This window comes from Rhincodon typus, chromosome 18, assembly GCF_021869965.1.
Source record: "Rhincodon typus isolate 14 chromosome 18, sRhiTyp1.1, whole genome shotgun sequence".
Lineage (NCBI taxonomy): Eukaryota > Metazoa > Chordata > Chondrichthyes > Orectolobiformes > Rhincodontidae > Rhincodon > Rhincodon typus.
Window position 1 is genome coordinate 6,948,887 of NC_063349.1, and position 25,181 is coordinate 6,974,067.

General features: G+C 44.2%; 1 protein-coding gene and 1 non-coding gene across 2 annotated transcripts in view; one reads left to right on the top strand and one right to left on the bottom strand.

Moving 5' to 3' along the window:
* Positions 1–25,181, top strand: part of tmtc1 (transmembrane O-mannosyltransferase targeting cadherins 1) — a 176,534-nt gene that overhangs the window by 21,118 nt on the left and 130,235 nt on the right. The window contains exons 2-3 of the mRNA XM_048607814.1: positions 8,905–9,082; positions 24,668–24,741. Of these exons, the coding sequence (XP_048463771.1) occupies positions 8,905–9,082; positions 24,668–24,741 (252 nt within the window). The remainder of the gene's footprint in view (positions 1–8,904; positions 9,083–24,667; positions 24,742–25,181) is intronic.
* On the bottom strand, positions 822–892 carry trnaa-ugc. Its single transcript has one exon. It is a non-coding gene; the product is annotated as a tRNA-Ala (tRNA).

The following is a 25,181-nucleotide window of genomic DNA, read 5'->3' on the forward strand; positions in this document are numbered from 1 at the left end:
TGTGTGTTAACGAGTGGGTGGGTGCTGTGTGTGTTAATGAGTGGGTGAGCGGTCTGTGTGTTAATGAGTGGGTGGGTGCTGTGTGGGTGAGCATTCTGTGTGACTGAGTGTGTGAGCTTCTGTGTGCGTGTGTTGGTAAGGCTTTGTTAAACATTAATGTATGCTTCCCTTTTTGAGTCTGACTCTGTCTGTGTGTGTTCGCACACCTATAATTGTAATTTTATAATTTTCTGTCCTGTTGCTGACACAGCTCTCCATTCTAACCCTGCCCTTTTATTGTTAGTGTACTAACCCTTTACTGGCGTGAGTGCGAGTCCCCTTTCCAGTTCTTTCACCAACTGGTTATCCTTCCTCTGTGTCTGCACACTAAGACTTGATAGTGGCTGGCCTGTTGTACAAATTCGAGTCACTGACTAACCTTCTTACTGGAACTCTTATTGACTTCTTGATATCTCTCATCTACAGTTGCTGTGGCGACTGAAAATACTGCCCATCATCTTCCCAGGTAGGGTGTGTATTCTGTGTTTGTAAAGCTGTGGTGTTGGGTTAGGATAGGAAAGCAGGAGGTGAGGTGCACATCATCTCTGGTTTAACAGGACAAGCTTGAAGGACTGACTGGCTTTGTCCAGTTCCCTCTTTGCAGCTACCCCAAGTAAAGTTATCAAGGAAGTGTCCCTCACCTTTCCGAATACGAGTTACAAAGGGCGGAGAAACTGTGTGATTGCTTTAATCCTTGTGAATTATTAACCAGTTCCAGTTTCCCAACTCCCAGGCGATACCTGGCAATACTTAAAGTGAATGTCACAAAGCAATTACCACTGTGGAGATGCCGGGGATTGACCCGGGGCCTCATACATGCAAAGCATGCGCTCTACCACTGAGCTACATCCCCTACATTAAAGTGAGGTTGGTGATAGTCAACAGAGTGGAATTTGCTAACTCAGCAAAGCCTAATGTGGCCTGGATTTCAGGCGAGAGAGAAAGGAGCTCAGTTTAATCTGTAGTTACAGAAAGATCAGCAGGTATTATTTTGTCAATTGACACTGTAACTTCAGGCTGGTCATCCGTTTCTTCTGCTAGCCTTTAGCTGGTTCAGCTTTGTGACTGAACGGATCTGCTTGTGTCTCGTTCCAAATATCTGGCATGATCAAAACCTTGTAATGGAAGCCAGCAATGTAAAGATGAGCTGGAGAATGTGATTAAGTGCTTAGGAGAGAAGTAACTGCTTGTCTGTTTTGAACTTTGCAAAACCCTATCAAACATCAGAATCCAAAGCAGATGCAGTACTTGATCTCCACAGCTTCAGCTTGGATTCTGAAGGCCAATATCTGCTCAGTTGATACGCCCATCCTGGGAGTAAGCAGTTGGTAAGGCGGTGAATTTCATGTGTTGCATTGGTGCCTTACAGTATTGAGTGTGTGGGATAGGACTCACACGTAGGTTGGTTCAGCTAGGACCCCTGATGAGCATCAGTGAATAAGTCAACTTTGTACTGCAACAGGCCAGCCACTTTGGTGGGTGGCTGCTCTGGAATGAGCCTATAAATGAAATGGTGCATTGAATATCATTGCATGATAGGGTTTTGAGTTCATGATTTCAAGATGGGAGAGAGGAGAGCAGCTTCTGAAAGCAAATAGCACACTCAGAATACAGTCTGCAGCAGATTTGTAGGAGACAGGCTGACCATACATTCGTGCATTCACACTCTGTTATGGACAGATGCAAGTGTCTTTGGTGAGGGTTCAGTGTTTTAAGGGAAAACAAGTATGTCTATAAACAGGAAGGAGAGAGAGGAAATTTGAAATTGACAGCCTATCGCACTGCTGAATGTGGACTATACAATTCTGTCCAAACTCATTGGCAGTTGGTTCAGGTGTGTTCTGTAGCTGGTCACTTACCCTGACCAGACCTGTTATACCTGGCTGCAAGATCTTGGACAGTCTCATGCTGCTCGGGGATTCCAACCCCCTTTGTACTGGATACTTTGGGTAGACACCAGCCTGGATCAGACAGAATATTGCACAATGACATGATGGATTTCCTCTTCGAAATTGTGTGTAGGGAGGGAATCCACAGTTGAGATACCAGTGCTCTGCAGAGAGTCCAGTAAGAAGAATGCAGGTAGAGGAAGGGTAACTATCCCAGAAAGTGGAGGCACTCAGGCCAAAACCTGTTTACAAGGACGACGCCACTGTCTCTTCGTCGGATCTGCTATCGTTGCCCATGCTGATTGGTGCTTGGGGCCAGTTTGAATTGACACCAAGAACCAAGGTAAATTGGGTCAAGGGTGAGGCCTTTTTTATTTTTGCAAACTGGGCTGACCAGTCCTTTGTCCAATTTCCTGAAGGTACGAGAGGTATGGTTTGCAGAGTCTGGCCGTGTTCATAAAGCCAGAATGTGAGAGTAGGCGTGGTCAAACAAAACCTGGGCGCATGGGTGCAGTACTCCCACTGTATTGTGGGTAAGAACCTGGGCATCAGCTGTGAGCCACTCTGTTGTTGTACATGGTACAGACCTAGCCTGTTCCTCACTCCTACACAATGGTGGTCTCTAGATCCACCTTCCGTCTAGTCTGCAGATTGAAAACGGGGTGTGTTTGCAGAGATGTGATACACAAACCTCTGTGTAAAGGAGATGTAAAAACATACCCAACATCAGCCTCATCCTGATAGCAATCCCTGAGTGTTTCTGCATCAAGCTGTGCATAGCCCTTCAGTCAGCCACACAAAGGGTCACTATGTGCTGAGCTTCTGCCTGGCCCTGATTTTGTGCTAAATGGGTCTAGCCATGTTGCTGCAGAGTGCTCTGTGTAGTTGCACTGTGCTGTGTCACCTGTCTCACGTGGAAAAGCTTATGGAGGAGAAAAAGCTTCAACTACAGGTCCATCAGATGGTCATCAGCACACAAAGACCTGAAGGCCGTGTGGGAAATCAAGGTGTTGACTCCAGCTGGATGGTTCCCTGAGCAGACTGTCAAAGTCACTTGGTAGAACGGCTTATCATCAGGACTTTAAAACTAGCACCAAGTTGTACCTTGGCTGGTGGTGAGAGAGGCCCCTTTGTGTCAGATGCTCCCTACTCACTCAGAGCCGCTACCACTTCAACTGCCCTCGGAATGGCTGTAAGTTGGGGAGAGACTGTCATATACGGTTTTGGTGGAATATTCCTTTCGGCAAGCAAGGTCTGGAGAGAAGGCAGCAGTTTTTATCATGGCCAATCTGTGATGCAGCTCGATGGCTGTTCCCGGGGGCATATTACCAAGAAAGACATCAACTGCACCTGAAGTATCATCAACTCTGTTGGTCTTCGCTCAGCGTGAAACTTCCAGGTCTTGTGGTGCAGAAAGTCCTCGATCGAATGTTGCAGATTGGCACATTCCACGGCCCATGACTGTGTGCTGGGGGATGCATTGAAGTTTATGGCAGCTCCTGTTGAGGCACAATGCAAAAAGGTTGCTACCTAAATACTTCCAGCCACACCTCACAGAGGGACTAGAAAATTTAAAACCTGAGATGCCCTACAAAGAAAGTACATTGTGGAAATCAAGAAGTCTGAAAATGCATTGGGTTTTCGTACTGAAACTGCTTCAGAGTAGTCAATAATGCACCGAGAAATATTTCATATCTGTCTCACTTTCTGTAATATACAATTTGAAATCTTTTGCCCTGAGGTTGTATACCTGACATAGAATGTGCTTTGTAAATATTAAGTCTATTACAGTCCATTTCTGCATGTGCCTGACACAGATCTGTTGAATTTTATTGCAAATTCTGTAAGATTCATGTTGAAATATGTTGCACATAATATAATTTTATTCTTCTTTTATGAAATATATTTCTACAAATTTAATGGATAAAGTATTTTTATGGAATGACTTTTATATTTAATATTGCTTTGAGGACATGAGTTTTGAAGGGTTTTGGAAATTTGATTCATTTCAAATTTTGTACTTCAGTGTTTCCATGAAAAGAAATTTGAAATTTTACTGAGACCATTTAGAAATTATATTTTAACCAGCTGAAGAACAAACTGCTCAACCGGTCTCCCTCGTTTCAGAAAGGGAAGCCCTCTTTTGTTCAGGATTAATCCATGTTCTAGGGTCAAGGATTCAAATGCCACTGTGACAAATGGTGGAACTTTTATTCACTAAGAATCAAGATTAAAGAGGGGGGGGGAGGTGGAATAGTCGAATAGCAGCCATGTAACTACGGTCAATTGTCATTTTAAAAAGTCTAGTTCACTATTGTCCATCAGAGATTTGTTCATGTGATATAATGATTGAAGAAACATTTTAAGATTATAATTCCTGAGCAAGCTTATGTCTGTATGACTTCAAAGACACCGTGCCCAATGAGTGACTCGACCACATCAATCAGAACATAAGCGCAGTAGATTCTGGAACATTCTACATGTTGGCGAACTGGTTATTCTTGAAGAGAAAAGTATAGTGTTTTATTTCAGAAAGCTAGTCTCTGAGAAATATTTTTTTATTTCTCTTTTCCTGAAGCTTGTATATGTTTTGGGGATTTTTATTTTGTTCGTTCACAGGCGCGTGGGCATTGCTGGTTGGGCCAGCATTTATTGCCCAACCCTAATTACCCAGAGGGCGATTAAAGATCTGGTGTCCCATGGAGGCCAGACCAGGTAAGATGACAGATTTCCTTCTCTGATGGACAATAGTGAACTAGACTTTTTAAAATGACAATTGACCGTAGTTACATGGCTGCTATTCGACTATTCCACCTCCCCCCCCACCTCTTTAATCTTGATTCTTAGTGAATAAAATTTCCACCATTTGTCACAGTGGCATTTGAACCCTTGACCCGAGAACATGGACCTGGGGTTTTGGATTACTAATCCACCAACATTACCAATCTGCCACCACCTCCCCTTAGGGAATGGAGAGGGATAAGCATTTATAAATCTATATCATTGACTAAGTACGTTAACCAGTAATTGAATCTTTATAAAGTAAGTTTTGTTTCAATCATTAACCCATAATTATGTTGATTGAGAATCCTGGTTGATCATCTGATTGTTTAAAAACCTGATATCAATGAGTTATTTATTTGCTCATCTTAGTAACTGGAAGAAGTATTTTTATTTTATGTTTTATGTTGTACCTTGTGAAATAGTGTGGCTAGAATACTGTGTGTTCCTGGGTCAGAACAGTATAGTTTTAGGACAAAGTCCTGGATTGTTGCTGTTCATGCTTGCTCCTGTGAGTAATTCATGATTTCAGATGGTCTGCTGAATGAAATAGGAATTCATTGACAGGCTGCGTGACATCTCTGTATCTCAGTTTGGATTGTCGATAATTCCATGGTGTGCTACCAAACGGAGTTGATTTAGTTACACCAGAAACAGAAAAGATGGACATTTATTGTCGTCAGGTGCCAGTTTCAGTGCATCTTGCACATTTTTTTTGTTGGCCTGACATTTCAGTGCCTGTTCTTTGAAAAGCCAATCTTTTTCTTGAAAAACAGCCAGGTTTCAACAGCCACAACAGCTTGTTTTCCAACAGTGCCTTTGATATAATAATATGCTCCACAACGCTACACAGGAGTGTTGTCAGACTCAAAATAAGTCTGAGCCAGATATAAAGATAGTGGAATGGTTGGTCTGGGGCATTTGATCAAAAGCTCAGACAAGGAGGTAGGTTTTAAGCAGCATTTTGGAAGGAAGAGAGTGATTATCAGAATGTAGAGCCTTCTTGATGAAATCATGGCTATATATTTTGAGGCGAAGGATACATAAGGATACCCAACACTGCAGTTGGAGGAACAGTGAGGTCCTGGGGACATTGGACAAGAGATGATTTGGCCCAATATCTCCATTCTCTCCCAGGGCCTGCTGATTTGCTTCATTTTTCCAGCGTAGAATCGATAAAATATTCTAAACCGTAGCTTGCACGGAAATATGAATCTCGACTGGATGTTTTAGATGCTGAATCTTTTCCAACCAAAAATGGTGACCTCCCATCACCATTCCCACCTCTCAACCCGGACTGTTTCAGGAGACGGCTCACTCTCAAGGGTACGGTTTCCATGGTCTCAGCAGGAATCCAATATCTAATCTCTGTGACTGTTGTCCTAGTGTATGTTCAGGAGCTGGGCTATTCAGCTGCTTGGGGCATGGTAGTTTAGCACATGCATTCCCCAGCAAAGTGTGTGGTTATAGCTGGGATGCTGGTTTGTATTCACGCCTGCTCCCGAAAGTGGGTATTAATAGGGCATTGTAACCCTCACTAAGTTTGCTCAAGGGCCATTGGGTTATTTTAACAGAAGCTAGGAACAGATCTTAGGTGCTGATCTTAGCAAGCCTCAGCTACAGTGACAATGGGGGAGTTAGCTGTGTGCACTGGGCCTTCATCCCATGGTAAGGACAGATCACTGACAAGTAACTCTTCCTGGAAAGGTGTGTTCATGTGGAGACTGGGTGGGACCTAATGTCAGACCAGCCTGTTTCACAAAGATACATGGCCATTTGAACAAACTGGCATCTGCAACTGTACAATGATAAATGTATAAATGCTTATCCATCTCAATTCCTCAGGAGCAGGTGGCCACAGACTGGTAATGTTGCTGGATTAGTAATTTAGAAGCCTAGCTTCATGTTCTGGGGACAAGGGTTCAAATATCACCATGACAAATGATGGAATATTTATTCAATGAGATCCTAGAATACAGGCAAAAGAAAGCTAGTCTAATAGCAACCACGCAACTTCTGCCAATTGTCATTTTAAAAAAAAATCTAGTTCACTATTGTCCATCAGGGAAGGAAATCTGTCATCCTTACCTGGTCTGGCCTTTATGTGACTTCAGACCTTTAACTGCCCAATTAGGGTTGGACAATAAATGCTGGCCCTACCAGTTACGCCCAAAGCCTGCGAATGAGCAAAATAAAAATCCCCAAAGCATACATACACGCAAGTTTCAGGAAAAGAGAAATAAAAAATATTTCTGAGAGAGGCTTTCTGGGGAACAAAAAATATATCTTTTTCTTTAAGAGTAACCAATTGGCCAAAATGTAGAATGTTCCAGAATGGAACAGTGGATGGAAAGCACATGGTGCAGGTATTAAATGGTTGGATAGAAGAGAGAGGGGAACAAGGGTGGCTGGTTTGTCGAGATTGACAAGATGCAAACATAGGAAAAGGATGGGAGTCAAAAGACCAGCAGATCCATTAACTCAGACCCACTCTCATGGTGGCTGGACCTTTTGTGAGAAGGCGCTTCCTGAAGACTTGGGGAGACTGGAAAACCAGATGAGAATCTTGGGACACCCAGGGATCACTTGCTGGCTTAGTGGAGACTGTCTTCGGAAGGGAGAGATAGTTATCCTGGAGTAATGACTCCAGACTTTTTCCTTCTGTGCTCCAGACACTGCACCAGTTGGACTTGTTCCAAAGAAAATGTAAAGGTGTTGAAGTGCAGTGGGAAGAGGAGACCCTCGACCAATGCACAGTATTAGCACAGCGTTCATCAGAAAGTGTTTGCAAATACGTTGTTTGAAGGGCACAAATGTTGCTGTCTCTTGTGTTGCAACACATCTTCTGACACGCAGCACACCGCTAAATGGTGCACAGAGTGTGGGGAGAAGTAGGGGAGTGATTAGGGACTGGCTAATTCAAATTAACTTGTGCCAGCCTGCTGTCTGGTTCTAGCTATAAAAATAAATCTACATGCCCTCACGTGGCTCTGTTTCTGACGCTGAACAGAGCAGTCAACAGCACCTTGCCTCCCCCTTCTCTGTGCTGAGGGAGTCAATGTCAACAGTTGCTTTTTCTAACCAGAGGGTGGAGTGTGATTTTGGACAATTTCGACAATTCACTGACTTTTTTTTTTCCCAGGAGGATGTATGGGTAACTGGTGAGAGGTCTATAAAGTGCATTCTTTCGCATCCAGCCTCCACCAGCTCATCCTGAGCCCCTCCCACCAGGATCCCCAGCGCGGATAGACTTGTTCCCCCATTCCCCGAGATCCCCGGTGCAGATAGACTCGTTCCCTGGGATCCTTGATGTGGATAGACTTTCTCCTCCTTCCCTGGGCACTCGACTCCACCAAATATTATTTTATTCCTCTTTTATGATATTATAGAATTACCAGTGTGAATGGTTTAAGCATTGGACAGTGCAGTTTACGCATCAAGGAGCTTATCATAGAACCCTACAGTCTGCTCACGGGGTCCATACTGACCCTCCAAAGGGCATCCCACTCGGACCCAACCCCTACCCTATTCCAGTAACCCTGCATTTCCCCTAACCTGCACGTCTTTGGACTGTGGGAGGAAACCGGAGCACCCGGAGGAAACCCACGCAGACACGAGGAGAATGTGCAGACTCCACACAGACAGTTGCCTGAGGGTGGAATCGAACCTGGGTCCCTGGTACTGTGAGGCAGCAGTGCTAACCCACTGAGCCACTATGCTGCTTGCATATATTGAGATTGATGGAACTTAAAGATTTACATTTGTTTGGTTTCGCTCTTAGGAAAGGAGCTAAGATACGAATAGGTGGAGTTTGAGATGCAGATCAACCATGAAGAGATTGAATGATGCAGCAGGTTTGAGGGCTGAATGGCCTCCTCGTGTCCTTGTGGACATGAAGAGTGACTGAGGGCAGGGAGAATAACTCAGCAGGCAGTAAACCTTTAGCCAGATTGTGATGAGGATGTAGCAACCACTACGTCACAGGATAGTCGAGCTGAGTAGCACAGAGAAATGCTTTTAAGGAGAAACTGTAAATAAATGGGGGAATGTTGATAGGATATGGTATGCGAGGAGGCACAAATGTAAACATAGATCAGTTGGGCCCAAAGGACTGTTGCTGTGCTGTAGAATACAACGCGATTCAATGCACTAATGAAGTTTTGTTTCTTTTGCTTTGCACGCACGTTTTATCCAGGTTGAACATCCTGCTGGGTGGTATGACTCCATTGTACTTCCACATGGTCAATCTAGGCTTGCACTGCACCGTGACCTCATTGTTGCTCTACACATGTGACATGGCCGTGTTCCGAGACCGGCGCCTGGCGTTCTTAGTTGCTGTTCTCTTCGCCGTACACCCCATTCACACTGAAGCTGTAAGTAGCTGACTAAGCCTTTCGGGACTAACAATGTGGATCCAGTGCAAATGTTCTGCCCATCCCTGCCTTAATAGGTCCATTAAAGTTTGCAGGACAGGAGGGGTTGCGTTTGTACTATTTCCTTCCCAGTAGAGCAATCTAGTTTTGTGTTTTGTCCCCTTAGTCCCATACCTCCCCATGCTTTCAGCATTTTCCCATGGCGATTAAGACTGGGAGAAATATCTTTACACAGGCTGGTGGGAATCCAGTATTCACTGCTACTGGAGAAGTTGAGGCGAGTTGTACGTGCTAGCATAAAGGGGAATTTTGAGAGCTCATGAACAAGGCAGAGGTGGAAAGGTGAGGTGATATTGTGAGACAAAGTAATATTACAAAGGGCTGTGGTGGATCATAAGCACCCCTACTCTGCCTGATTCATTCACATACAAATGCCTACGCCTTCGTTCTCCCAGTACTGCTTAATCTTGACGGTCATTCAGCTGTACTTCAAATTAAGCCAAGAAAATAAAAACAGAAGATGTGAAATTTATTCAGTTAAATGTAGGGTTGAATAGTTCAGATAATTCACATGTTGGAAATATGAGGGACCTTCCTAGTGTGTTCCATAATAGGATCGTAGATGGTGATTGGAGGGACACTATATTGCCCTGCTTTTGAGTCATAGGGTCATAGGGTCAGAGAGTCATACCACTTGGAAACAGACCCTTTGGTCCAACTAGTCCATGTTGACCATAATCCCAAACTAAACTAGTCCCACCTGCCTGCATTTGGTGCATATCCCATTCTTATTCATGAACTTACCTAAATGTCTTTAAAATATTGTACCTGTATTCACCACTTCCTCAGGAAGGTCACACCATGCACATACCACTCTGTGTAAAAAGAAAATATTGCCCCTCATGTCCTTTTTGAATCTTTTTCCTCTCACCTTAAAACTATCCCCCCAGTCTTGAAATCCCCCAACCCGGGGAAAAGACACTTGCCATTCATATTCTCTATACATCTCATGATTTTATAAACCTCTATAAGGTCACCTCTCAACCTCCTATGCACTAGTGAAAACGGTCCCAGCCTATCTTGCCTCTCCTTATAATTCAAACTCTCCATACCCGGGCAACATCCTGGTAAATCTCTTCTGAATCCTCTCCACCTTAATAATATCCTTCCTATAACAGGGAGATGACAACTGGACACAGTAGAATCATAGCGTAATACAGCATGGAAACAGGCCCTTGGGCCCAAACTGGTTCAAACTAACCGTGGTGCCCACTCAGCCAGTTCCAATTGCCTGCATTTGGTCCATATCCCTCTAAACACTTCCCATCCATGTATCTATCCAAATGTTTTTTAAATGTTGCTATTGTACCTGCCTCAACCACTTTCTCTGGCAGCCCATTCCATTTTTTTTAATTCATTTGTGGGATGTGGGCGTCGCTGGCTGGCCAGCATTTATTGCCCATCCCTAGTTGCCCTTGAGAAGGTGGTGGTGAGCTGCCTTCTTGAACCGCAGCAGTCCTTCAGCTGTGGGTTGACCAACAATGCTATTAGGGAGGGAATCCCAGGATTTTGACCCAGTGACAGTGAAGGAATGGCGATATATTTCCAAGTCAGGATGGCGAGGAACTTGGAGGTGGTGGTGTTCCCAGGTATCTGCTGCCCTTGTCCTTCTAGATGGAAGTGGTTGTGGGTTTGGAAGGTGCTGGCTCAGGATCTTTGGTGAATTTCTACAGTGTATCTTATTGATAGTACACACTGCTGCTACTGAGCGTCGGTGGTGGAGGGAGTGGATGTTTGTGGATGTAATGCCAGTCAAATGGGCTGCTTTGTCCTGGATGGTGTCAAGCTTCTTGAGTGTTGTTGGGACTGCACTCATCCAGGCAAGTGGGGAGTATTCTATCACACTCTTGACTTGCGCCTTGTAGATGGTGGGCTGGCTTTGAGGAGTCAGGAGGTGAGTTGCTCGCTGCAGTATTCCCAGTTTCTGGCCTGCTGTCGTAGTCACTCTGTTAATGTGGTGAGTCCAGTTGAGTTTCTGGTCAATGGTAACCCCCAGGATGTTGATAGTGGGGAATTCAGTGATGGTAACACCATTGAATGTCAAAAGACGGTGGTTAGATTGTCTCTTATTGGTGATGGTCATAGCCTGGCATTTGTGTGGCGCGAATATCACTTGCCACTTGTCTGCCCAAGCCTGGATATTGTCCAGGTCTTGTTGCATGTGAATATGGACTGCTTCAGTATCTGAGGAGTCCTTATACACACCAGTCTGCGTGAAGAAGCTGCCCCTCAGGTCCTTCTTAAATCTTTCCCCTCTCACCTTAAACCTATGACCTCTAGTTGTCAATTCCCCATCCCTGGGAACAAGACTATATGCATTCATCCTATCTATGCCCCTCATGATTTTATACACCTCAATAAGGTCATCCCTCATTCTCCTACATCTCAAGGGATAAAGTCCTTTCCTGGCCAACCTCTCCTTATAACTCAGGCCTACTAGTCCTGGCAACATCCTCGTAAATCTTCTTTACACACTTTCCAGTTTAACTATGTCTTTCCCATAACAGGGTGACCAAAACTCCAAGTACACAATACTCCAAGTGCGGCTTCACCAACAACTTATACAACTGTAACATAACATCCCAACTCCTATACTCAATGCCTTGACCAATTCAGGCCAGCATGCTAAATGCGTTCTTCACCACCCTCTCTACCTGTGACGCTGCTTTCAATGAACTGTGTACTTGTACTGCTAGGTCCCTCTGTTCCACAACACTCCTCAGAACCTTACTATTTACTGTATAAGTCCTACCTTGGTTTAACTTTCCAAAGTTCAATACCTTACACTTATCTGTATTGAATTACATTTGCCAATCCTCGGCCTACTTCCCCATCTGATCAAGATCCCTCTGTAATTTGTCATAGCCTTGCTATCAATGATACTTCCTCATTTTTAATCATCTGCAAACTTACTAATGATGCCTTGTACATTCACATCCAGATCGTTTATGTAAATAACAAATAACAAAGGTCCCAGCACCGACCCCTGCGGCACACCGTGAGTCACAGGCTTCCAATCTGAGAAACAGCCTTTAACTATCACCCTCTGCATCCTACCATCGAGCCAATTTTGAATTATAATTAGCTAGCTCTCCCTGGATCTCATGCAACGCAACTTTCAGGACTAGCCTGCCATGCGGGACTTTGTCAAATGCCTTACTAAAGTTCATATAGACAACATCCATTGCCCTACCCTCATCTATCCTCTTGGTTACCTCTTCGAAAAACTCTAAATGATTTGTCAGACATGACTTCTCGCGTACAAATCCATGCTGACTATCCCTAATCAGACCTTGATTATTCCAATGTTGTTTGATCCTGTCCCTCAGTATCCTCTCCAATAATTTGTCTACCACTGATGTCAGGCTCACTGGCCTGTAGTTCCCTGGCTTGTCTTTGCTACCTTTCTTAAACAATGGAGCAACATTAGCCACCCTTCAGTCTTCTGGAACTTCACCGGTGACTAAAGATGAAGCAAAAATGTCTGAAAGGGCCTTTGCAATTTCTGCCCTAGCATCCCACAATGTCTGAGGATGGACTTGATCAGGCCCAGGGGATTTGTCCACCTTAATGCGCTTTAAGGCTGCAAACACCTCTCTTGTAATGTGTATGCGGTCCAAAACATCCCCACTTGTTTCCCCTATTTCCATAGCATCCATGATTCTCTCCTCAGTAAGCCTGAGGAGAAATATTCATTAAAAATCTCCCCCATCTCCTGTAGCTCCACATGTAGACGGCCATGCTGATCTGTAAGAGGACCTATTCTCTCCCTAGCCATCCTTTTTTCTCTTAATATAGCTCCAAAAGAGGCCTCATGCTTTCTCATAGGATTGGGATGGAAGACGACAGCTGGGTAAAAAAAGGACCAGGTTGCCTGTGATGGTCCATTGGAGGTTGGCAGGTCAGTTGACAGTAAGCAGTAGTCGTGAAACAGCATAAGAAATGAAGAATGTGCATTGCTGTAGAGCCTTTGACATTGTCAGGATGAGCCAAAGCAGCATGTAGCTAATAAGATTCTTTGGAAGCATAATTTTGTTTTATTCATTCAAGGGATGAGGGCGTCACTGGCTAGGCAGCATTTATTGCCCATCCCTAATTGCCCAGAGGGCAGTTAAGAGTCAACCACATTGCAGTGGGTCTGGAGTCACATGTAGGCCAGACCAGGTAAGGATGGCAGTTTCCTTCCCTGAAGGACATTGATGAACCAGATGGGTTTTCCCAACAATTGACAATGGATTCACGGTCATCATTAGACTGTTAATTCCAGATATTTATTGAATTCAAATTCCACCATCTGCCATGGCAGGATTCAAACCTGAGTCCCCAGAACGTTATCTGGATCTCTGGATTAACAGTCCAACGATAATACCACTAGGCCATTGACTCCTCAATCTCTGTTAAAATGTTGGGACACAGAGGTAATCTGTTTTGGAATGTGGGTTGATTGAGGATAAGGTGGGGGGAGTAGAAGCTGGGCGTAGCTGCAGGGTAGAATGCACTGTGACTGTTTGTAATGGCACAGTGGAGCCCTTATTGCCCATCTGAGAGCACTGACTTGTGTTTAATGTCTCATTTGAAAGGTGGCATGTCTGACAATGTAGCACTGCCTGTGTGCTGCACTGGAATGTCTGTCTTCAAGTCCTAAATCCACTACTACCTTAACTCAGGAGTGAGTGTGCTATGACTGAGCCAAGGGATGACATGCTATTCAACTACATGAGCTGCACCTTTGTTTCTCTTGAATTGTTCCTGAAGAATTACAGATGTCAAATTTATCATGTAAATAAGAAACATGCACACACTTTATTTATAATTCTTTCATAATTATTTATATTAATTATATCCAAATGTAACTCTGGGAACAAACAGATCTGTGGAGCCTGCCCTTATTTCTCCACCTTTGCTGTTTCGAATTGGACTGGAACTGAGCAGGCTTAGTTGGAATGAATTTCAGGACCTGCAGGGAATTGCATGTTGAATTAAACATCAGTTGTTTTGTGAGAAACGCAGCGACTCAGACAGACATTTAAAGGCAGAGATTTAAAATGAACAGCGATGAGCCCTGGAGGTTCGGGTGAGCTGAAATTGGAAGCTGACGGAGAACAGATGAACCTCTGTGAACAAGGAGAGACTTTGAGGAGTTAAATCCTACAATTTCAGATGGCTTGCTGAGTGTAACGTAGTGCAGTGTTTGTACGCGGGCAGGATTCCCCTTGTGATGGACCTTGTATTGAATAGGTGACCCCCCCCCCCCCAACACCCGACCAAGGCAGTGTGACTAGCAGCGGCCAATAGGAAGAGCATTGCTGAGGTAGAGGCTTTGAAACATAATAAAGGAAAAATGGTTTCTGCCAATGTGTTTTCAATCTTCTCACTAACAATGGTGCTGACTCTGAAATAAAACTGCTGCGAGCAGAGTGCTAGACCAGGGAGTTAGGCTCAGCTCAGAAGAGAAACTGCTTGCTTCTGGCAGGAGCTTGCAATAGCATTGCCACGTCCATTTATATCGCAAGAGAACAGCATTTAAAACACGTCCATTTAGCTCCTTTTCTTGTGAGACAGTGAAGCCATGCCATCATCTCATCCACTCTTCACCAACAGGCCTAGAACCCCCCCCTCACCCATTTCCACCCCCTCCCCTCAACCAACCCCAATCCTCTGCTAGTTTCTCTGTCACAATTTGAGTCTAGTCCCTAAAGAGGAAATCCCGCTGTGACTTGAAACGCGAGTTTACCGACAGAATTATCTGGGACAGGCAAATTACAATTGTACCCTGTATTAAGATAAAGTAAGTAATGCAGATGACAAACAAATTAGAACACTTCAGCTCTCCAAATTCCTCCATGGCCCCCACCACCAATCAAGGTGCTATGGATTCTGGGTCAATTCAAACATTGAAGACTGACCTGGGAGACGTCCCACCCACCAAGGCCACACCACCTCCGCCCCACTCCCCGCCACCCCCTGCCCCCACAGCCCATGCCCCACGACCTGAGCTGCCTCTGGAATTTTAATTCTGCATCTTTTAAAGATGTGAAACGACAGGCCCTGTGCAGAGTGCTGAGGCACATCATCCACCAATTCCAATCCTCTGCTAGGTTCTCTGCCACAATTTGAGTCTAGTCCCTAAAGAGGTATCTCCTTCTCCTTCGTCGACCGCCCGGCCATGCCTTGGCATGCCCATTGGCCACCGGGCGGCGGGGATCCCCAGTGGAGGGCTCTCTACGCGGGAGGCCTCCCTCTTTCCCTCAGGGATCTGCGATGGAGGGTGTCGCATGTGCAACCACAGATTGTGGTGGTTCACGGATTCCCAGCCCAAACTCTCTGTTTTGCGGTGCTGTGCCGTCTGTGGACCGAGTATATATCGGGTTGTGGGCATTTGCACTGTCTTTTCAGTTATCTTCAGAACCTTCCCTTTTGGTTGCACTTCAGCCCCACGCTCCTGATCTTTGGGCACCGGGTGCAGAGGGGAGCGGGTGGGTCAGAGGATCTCCTGGTGGATCTACTTGTGGGCCTGTCCAGGCAGTGGGCTATGGAGGGGTTCATTATGGCTGACTGCCTACCCCTTTTCTGTGGCTATACTTGTGCCTGGGTGTCCCTGGAGAAGGAGCAAGTGGTGTCTCCCAAAACTCAATGTCTTTCGGGCGAGGTAGGCACCCCTTGGTGTGGTGTGTGTTGTTTTGCCCTCCAATTCTATTTTGATTTGATCCTTACCCTCCCCTTTACCTTTTCGTTCACATAGTTATTGCCTGCAGAGAGGCTCTGCTTGCTACTGGTTCTTTGGTCACATGGGTGTTGTAAAGAAAATAAAAGACTGACCTAGGGTTTTGTTAGGTCAGGATACCAAAGGAGATACATCCAAGGCAGGTCATAAAGTTGAGATACAGGCTCCAGGGGTTTCTGTTTCTCTGCCTATATTATCTGGAAGCCAACTTTTGGTGATCCAATTCATGCCTGACAGACTACGTCGGTGCTTCCCACACTATTTTCCTTGAAGACTTATCAATAAACGTGACTCCAGATGTTGACAAAAACGAATCAACAATGACACAATGTGGCAGGACTAAAGCTTATTGTACATCAATATCTGCACTTGGGATGCCAAAGCCATTCAAGGCTTCGAGTCCAGTGATGGAAAATGGGTTTTGAATTGTTGGCTGCTTCTTTTTGACTGGTGCAGAATTGATGGGCTGAAGGACATTCTTCTGTGCTGTAGATCTCTATGTTTTATAACATGTGATGCATCCTACAAATGGGAGAATCTCTGCTTGTAAAGTACTTTGTAAAAAATGTTATTTTATGTGCTCACCAGTTCATTTACATCAACTGAGTGGCTCCAACTCATAGCCCTTGCCTTTCCCATTTGCATTCAGCATGGCTGATCTATAGCAATATCACATCAAGGATGCCTAAAGGCTATATTGACAACACGGATGTTAATGTGAGACAGATCAAATACATTTTTAAGCTTGAACTGAGGATTTCAAATGAGACAAAACAACATTCATTCAGTCCCTGAGGCTCCAGTTACTCAAGGGGATTCTGCCATGCAGCTTTAAGATAAAATGAGTTTAATTCACAAGATAAATAACTAAGCTGAATGTGGAGATGTGCTTTCCCCCAGTATAGGGCCAGGCTTCATGACCAAAGTGGAATGCTTCTGAATAAGTGTAAACATAATGTGTGACAGTTACTGGCCACTGATGTTTCAGCCAAGTTTTCCAACTTCTACGGTAACAGAATGATCAAATGCGTGGTCTTACACTCGCTTTCACTCTGTTTCTTTCTCTTTCTCTGTCTTTCACTCTCTCTCTTCCCACTCACTCATTCCCTCTCACTGCATCTGTGCCTCTCTCTCACACACACACACTCTGTGTATCTCTATCTCTCTTACTCAATTTCACACACGCCCCTTCTTAACCTCATCCAGTGCATACTCGCATGTGTGCCCATGCCTGCGCGCACACACTTGCTTGTGGGCGCGCGACCACCTCTCTTCCAGTTTCCCTGTGTACAGACACAGATATGTACCCGCTGGGACATCGTGATCAGTCTCTGTACTGGGAAGCCACCAGTGATGGGACAGCAGGGAGATGTGGCAGCTCTGCCAGCCCCATCCTGAGTCAGTTTGCAGTTGTGACCCTGTGAATGACCTTTCTAAATGATCGTGAAGAGACAGACGATTCTGAGCCTGAGAAACAAACAGGGCCAGATAGTTAGATGTAGGACATTATCTCAGAGGAGAGGTCCCTCTCATCTCAAATGCTGTTTGGGGGTCATGACTACTGCCTACGCAGCTTGTGAATAAGAACGTAAGAATATAAGAACTAGGAGCAGGAGTAGGCCATCCGGCCCCTCGAGCCTGCCCCGCCATTTAATAAGATCATGGCTGATCTTTTTGAGACTCAGCTCCACTTACCCGCCCGCTCACCATAAGCCTTATAGCTCATATAGCTCATTTATACACAGCAAATGGAGGACCTTGGTCATTGGACCTTGATATAAGTCAACCACCAAAGCCATAGACTCACGTAACTGACAAACATAAGCGACAGCCCAGTGATCAATTACCCATTGCAACTGAATATTCTTGGTAACTATGGTTACTTTTTCCTGACGGATCTTCTATGTGTATCCAACCTCCCCAAGAGCTGTACGTCCTATGTAATTCTCACATGGTGTACCACAAGGATCTGTTCTGGGTCCTCTTCTATTTGTGATTTTTGTAAATGATTTGGATGAAGGAATGGAAGGGTGGATTAGTAAGTTCACGGACGGTACGAAGGTGGTTCGAGTTGTGGATAGTGCGGAGGGCTGTTCTAGGTTACAAAGGGACATTGATAGGATGCAGAGCTTGGCTGAGAAGTGGCAGTTGGAGTTTAAGCCTGAAAAGTGTGAGGTGATTCATTTTAGAAGGACAAACTTGAAAGCAGAATACAGGGTTAATGGAAAGATTCTTGGCAGTGTGGAGGAGCAGAGGGATCTTGGGGCTCATGTTCACAGTTCCCTGAAAGCTGCCACCCAGGTGGATAGAGTTGTTAAGAAGGCGTATGGTGTGTTAGCTTTCATTAATAGAGGGATTGAGTGCAAGAACCGTGAAGTTATGCTCCAGCTATACAAAAGCCTGGTTCGGCCACATCTGGAGTATTGTGTCCAGTTCTGGTCGCCTCATTACAGGAAAGATGTGGAAGCGTTTAAAAAGGTGCAGAGGAGATTTACCAGGATGTTGCCTGGAATGGAGGGAAGGTCTTATGAGGAAAGGTCGAGAGAGCTAGGGCTTTTCTCTTTAGAACGATGAAGGATGAGAGGTGACTTGATAGAGGTGTACAAAATGATCAGAAGTATAGATAGAGTGGACAGCCAGAGACTTTTTCCTAGGGTGGAGGTAGCTATTATGAGGGGGCGTAGTTTTAAAGTGAGTGGAGGTAGATATAGGGGAGACGTTAGTGATAGGTTCTTTACTCAGAGTGGTCAGGGCGTGGAATGCATTGCCGGAGAGGGTAGTGGAATTGGCCTCATTGGGGCATTTAAGCGGCAATTAGATAGGCATATGGATGATAGTATAAGGTAGGGGTGGAGGTTAGGTAGACCTTAGGATTAGGGTAAAAGTTTGGCACAACATCGTGGGCCGAAGGGCCTGTACTGTGCTGTACTATTCTATGTTCTATGTAAGTCTAGAAGGGGTGTTAACAATTTCAGGAATCATGTAGACAGTTGCAACTAATCCTTTACTTATGCAGTACCAGTGCACCTTTCAGTAAGAGACACCAAGAATTCAGAACAAGTCTGATTTTTGTGTTATCATGATTTGTCTGGAAAAACATCAGTAATCATGCACCAGTGTCCCACAAGTTATCACCAAATGTAGAAGTGTTGAAAAATCCCAATAATACCATGAAAATCCAATTAACCTGACTGACTGTTACTCAGGACTGAAGTTAACCACATCAAGTTCCTTTCGTAATAGTAATAATAACTATTTATTGTGACACACTTAACTTTAACAAGAATAGTGGAAAAAAGATCCAGTTTATACAATTTAAACTCTACCCCTTCAAAACCTGAAACATACGTGCACTCAATTGTGATAAAGACAGACAAAAGGCAATTGGCTTAACAGAAGTGAATATAGACAGGATAAATAAAATTCCGAAATCCAAGATTAATTCCAAGATCAAAAGTCCTGACCACAGGTGTAAAGTCCTTTTTCTCTCCCATTTCTTTTGACTTTGTTGTACTAGTGAGATGCTGTATTCTGTATGATGATGGTTTTCCCATGATTCCATGGTTCATCAGGTGAACATCGGTGTTTTCTTGTATAAATTATTTCTTTCAATCTCTCTGGGTTTTTTTTTTGTCTTTTTCCCCAGACAAAGACAGAGAGATGCTGTCGGCAGGCTCTGGATGTTTTCACACTCTCCTGCTCTTGGTATTCACTGCTTTTATTTTGTTTAACACGCTGCGGCAGAGGACTGTTGCCAAGCAGAATTTCTTCAGCTCATCAGTTTCTTGGCCCATTCAACTTCGACTTCTCTCTTTGTTTTTGCTTCTGAAAACAACGTTGTAATGCATAGCTCAACAATATGCAATGCTTGTTTTACAGGTTGTAAACAAGTTGTTACAGCTGTACAAGACATTGCTCAGGCCACATTTGGAGAACTTATAGGAAGGATGTTACTAAACTGGAAAGGGTGCAAAAAAGATTTACAGGAATTTTACCAGGGCTGGAGGATTTGAGTTATGAGGAGAGGCTGGACAGGCTGAGACTTTTTTTTTCCCTGGAGTGTATGAGTTTGAGGAGCAACCTTTTGAGGGACATAGATAAGCCCAGGTCTTTTCCCCAGGCTAGGGGAGTTCAGTACTAGAGGGCATTGATTTGAGGAGAGAGGGGAAAAGTTTAAAAGGGACCTGAGAGGTGTGTATGTGGAACGAGCTGGTAGAGGCAGGTTCAGTTACAACATTCAAAAGACATTTGGACAGGTGCGTATATAGGAACTGCTGAGAGGGATATGGGCCAAATGCAGGCAAATGGAACTGGTTCTGTTTGAGAAACCTGGTTGGCATGGTCAAGTTGGGCTGGAGGGGTTATTTCCATGATGCTATGACTCTAAAACTTCCCAGTTTATCAGTTACGGTAGTCCAACATCTGCAGGTTTATAGTTATAAAAAAGAGTAGTCTCTTACACTGTCAGTGTTGTGCCTAGTTTAGCACTTAACAGGCTAACCCAGCTCAGATGAGTGATCTTTGTCTAGACTGAAGATTGATAGACTGGTGTAGATTAATACCATTGGTATTTAACACCATCAGGGACACAACCGCAATCACACAGTTTCCTAATATCCACTATATTCCCATACGTTAGTGCATTGAAAATTAGACATCAAGGCTGAACGTCTCCTTTTCAGGCCTTCAATATTTGCTGTCTAAATTATTCCCAAGAAACTACAGTCTCCAAGCAATCTGAACTGCAGCCAGGAAAGAACATTTTTATGCTTTGTAAGTGCAGCAGTCATAATTAATTTATCAGTGCAGCAAGTAGCAGAAAGTGATCCTGTTTTTTTGCTGTAGCACTTCATGAGTGCTTTATAATGCCTGCACGGAATTGAATTGGATATGCAGACCATGTTAACATTGCTCAGCTCCTGCAAGTGATTCTTGACCCATTTTAACATCCATTTATCTAAACTATTTCTCAAGCAACCTAACATTCACTATGCTCTTGTGTCTCATGAAGCCTTCTTTCATTTTCTTTCATCAGGAAAGATGCGAGACATGGCGATGTGAGACGATATGTCAAGACAAACAAAAATTAACGTTGTTTGGAAAAGTAGCAACTATTTTTTGAGTTTGAGTTGTTGCAATGGTACTCCCTCTCAAGCCGTGTCTCGCTGACCTAATAAGAATGCATGTCTGGCAACGTGCCTTATCTCAGAACTAGTCTGTCTGCATTCGCCTCCTTATACAGCACCTTCCAAACCCATGACTGCTATAATCTAGAAAGACAAGGGCAGCAGATACATGGGAACACCCATCTGTCAGTTCCTCTCCAAGCCACTGACCATCCTGACTCGGAAATGTATCACTGTTTCTACGGTGTCGCTGGGTCAAAATCCTGGAACTCTCTCCCTAAGGGCATTGTGGGTCTACTTCAGCAAATGGACAACAGCGGTTTGAGAAAGCAGCTCATCACCACCTTCTGAAGGGCAACTATGGACAAGCAACAAATGCTGGCCCGAGCCAGTGACAGCTATTCCTAAGTGCTAGTAAACAATTAGCCAGACCTGGTTATGGGTTTTTATAACTCTACCACTATGAAGAAGGAAGAGACGTTTATACCTATATAGTGCCATTCATTATATGGAGGGTGGTGGGAGAGGAGTATAAAATGCCACCTGTCTTCTGTCCCCACACCAGTTTTGCTCGCAGGAGGGTGGTATAGAGAGCCTGCCCGCCAATAGGCCAGTTTGATCCTACTTTACCCTCTCTCCGTGTTCTCATCCCATCATCATAGTACGTGATGCTGAATGCACTGACTCAAGTATCAACCCTTTTAGATCCTCTCAAACTCTCATACCCATTGCAACACATCTCCATCTTGTATGTGAAATAAGAGGTATGTTGTGGACCAGATTAGACCTCCCCAAAGTGCATTGTGGAGATAGTTTAGATCCTAACTTTAATATTTTTTGAAAAGGCATGTGTTCCAGATATGAGTCAATTGGCCCGCCACTAAACTCTAATCAAAACACACTTTATTCTTATCACATGGTTAAAATACAACAAAAAGAAGAATTGGCATAATTTTACTCTGTTGAAATACTTAACAAGGTTATATATTATTTAACCACTAATCATCAACTGTTCCAATATAGACAGCATCCCATAAACACACTAAGGTTTTGGAGTAGATCTGTAGCTCGGGTTGTGGGTGTTGAGGTTGGTTGGCTTGCTGAACTGGTTTGTTGTTCCGCAGACGTTTCATTACCGTGCTTGGTAACATCCTCAGTGCAGCCTCTGATGAAGCGTCGGTGTGTTTTCCCGTCTGGTTTTTAAACTCTGGGGTCTGTTGCGATGGATTGCCTCACTTCCAGGTTTCCTTCGTAGTGGAATGTATATGGGGTTGAGTTCAATGTGTTTATTAATAGCATGCTTCGTGGAGTGCCATGCTTCCAGGAATTCTTGTGCTTGTCTCTGCCTAGCCTGTCCCAGGATCTTGGTGTTGTTCCAGTTGAAGTCTTGGTTCTCCTTGTCCATGTGGATTGAGATGAGTGAGTATTGGTCGTGTCTTTTTGTAGCCAGCTGGTGTTCATATACCCCGTATGCATTCCACTACGGAGGAAACCCGGAATGAGGCAATCCATCGCAACGGACCCCAGAGTTTAAAAACCAGGCGGGAAAACACACCGACGCTTCATCAGAGGCTGCACTGAGGATGTTACCAAGCACGGTAACGAAATGTCTGCGGAACAACAAACGAGCTCGGTGAGCCAACCAACCACAACATAAACACACTCTTGACAAAGGCGGTTCAGCTACACAGTTGTTATTCTAAGCGCAATCTCTCTCCAGTCTAGTCGAAAGAAATACCAATGGAAGCACTTTGCCCCTTTTGATTTTTAAGAGGAAGCCTCTCTGTCTAAGAGTTCCCTCTAGCAGCAGAAATCTCAAGCTTTCAGCTCCAGCAACCAGCAAAAACCTACCCAATTAACTGGAAACAAAACTGAAGTCTTCTGGGTCTGTGTGAACCTGGCCCCATCAAGTTGTGATTCTTTTGCATTACTTAAAAAGACACCCAGGGAGAACTCAAAGCTGTTTACCAACTGACAGTCTGAAGTAGATATTTCGGCACAACTGTGACAACACCCCTCTGCAAGAGAAACAGGACTGAACATGTCTCTCATGTCAGGGGAGGCGATGGCCTAGTGGCATTATCGCTGGACTGTTAACCCAGAGACCCAGATAATGTTCTGGGGACCTGGGTTTGAATCCCGCCATGGCAGATGGTGGAATTTGAATTCAATAAATATCTGGAATTAAGAGTCAAATGATGACCGTGAATCCCTTGTCGAATGTCGGAAAAACCCATCTGGTTCACTAATGTCCTTCAGGAAAGGAAACTGCCATCCTTACCTGGTCTGGCCTACATGTGACTCCAGACCCACTGCAATGTGGTTGACTCTTAACTGCCCTCTGGGCAATAAATGCTGCCTAGCCAGCAATGCCCTCATCCCTTGAATGAATAAAGGAAAAAAAAATCTTAAAGGCACAGTATCATCACCGATATCCTTATTGAAACATACAAGATTTTCAGGGGACTTGATCGGGTTGATGAGGAGAGAATGTTTCCCTTTGTGGAAGAGCTAGGAACCAGAAGACATTGCTTCAGAAAAAGGAGTCACCTAAATAAAGAAAGAGATGAGGAGTAATTCCTTCTCTCAGAGGATAGTAAGTAAATGGAATTCTTTACCGCAGAAGGCTATAGAGGATGGTAATTTAAATATATTCAGGGTTGCGATAGACAAATTTTTAATTGGGAAGGGCATCAAAAGTTATGGAGAAAAGGCAGGAAAGTGGCTTTGAGGATTGTCAGATCAGCCGTAATCTCATTGAATAGCAGAGCAAACATCATGTGCTTCTGCTCCTACAGCTCATGGTCTTATCCATTATTCAGCAATTGTGTTCCCCTAGTTCTGGATTCTCCCACAAAGGGAAACTGCTCCTCAGCACTGCCCTGTCAAGTCTCCTCAGAATCTTCTGTTCCAGTAAGATCATCTCTCATTCATCTAAAAACCAGTGATTAAAAGCCCAACTTGGTCAAGCATTCCTGATTTTAAAAAAAATCTCCTCCATCCCAAAGTCAACCTAACAAATCTTCTCTGAATTGCTTTGAATGTGAATATGTTCAGGTAAAGGACACCAAAATGCACACTCCACATGTGATTTCATTGATGTCCTGTGCAGCTATGGCAAGACTTCCCAATTTTCATTCTCCCTTTCCCTTGCAATGAAGCCAAGACTCTACTTGCCTTCCTAATTACTTGCTGCCTTGCTGTACCTGCATGTCAACGTAATGTGACACTGAGCTCCCTCTCGACCACAGCAATCAGTAGTCTCTCTCCCTCCCTCGCTCTTTCTCTCTCTCTCTTTCTTTCTCTGTCTTCTTTAAAATAATATTCTGCTTTTTTGTCTTCCTTCCAAAGTGGGCACACTCACATTTTCCCACATTATACTTCTCTGGCCATCTTTTTGTCCACCCATTTATCCCTATCTATATCCACTTGTAGACTCTTTCTGCTCTCTCCAGAGTGGGGATCTGTCTAAAAAAGGGGCTCATAGTCAGGTAGCCTTGCTAGTACTCCCCCAGCTTCATAGTGAAGAGGTTCTGGAAGCCTGTAGCTATTCATAAAGCTGTTCCTAGTTAGCAGGAGGGATGTAGGAGGATTTGGGAGAAGGATTGAGGGCCGCTGTTGTTATATTTTGATCTTAAGGGTGTATTCTCACATCTGTGGTTCTTGTTTTTCCAGGTGACAGGCATTGTGGGGCGAGCAGATGTATTAGCTTGTGTCCTCTTCCTACTGGCTTTTCTCTCCTATCTTAGGTGGGTACAATCATTTTTCCATAGCACTAACAAAACACTTGTAGAGCTACCGGGTTTTTCAATATTAAAGTGGCCTTTTTTCCACCTTGTTTCTGTACATTGTGTTTTAGCTTCCCTTTTTAATGCTGTATCCTGGGAGTGATTAGTTGTTTTAAATGATACGCTATATCAGTTATGACATCAAACTTGCAATATTTTAAAATTTAATTCTCAAAGTCAGTATGGAAACACTGGAACACCATTACACCCAAACAGGAGCTGGGATTAGCCATTAAACTGCTTCTCCTGTCAGCTGGAAGTCATGGCCATAGTTCGAGTCTTAGAGATGTACAACACAGAAACAGACCCTTTGGTCCAACTCATCCATGCCGACCAGATATCCTAAATTAATGTAGCACCACTTGCCAGAATTTGGCCCATATCCTTCTGAACCCTTCCTC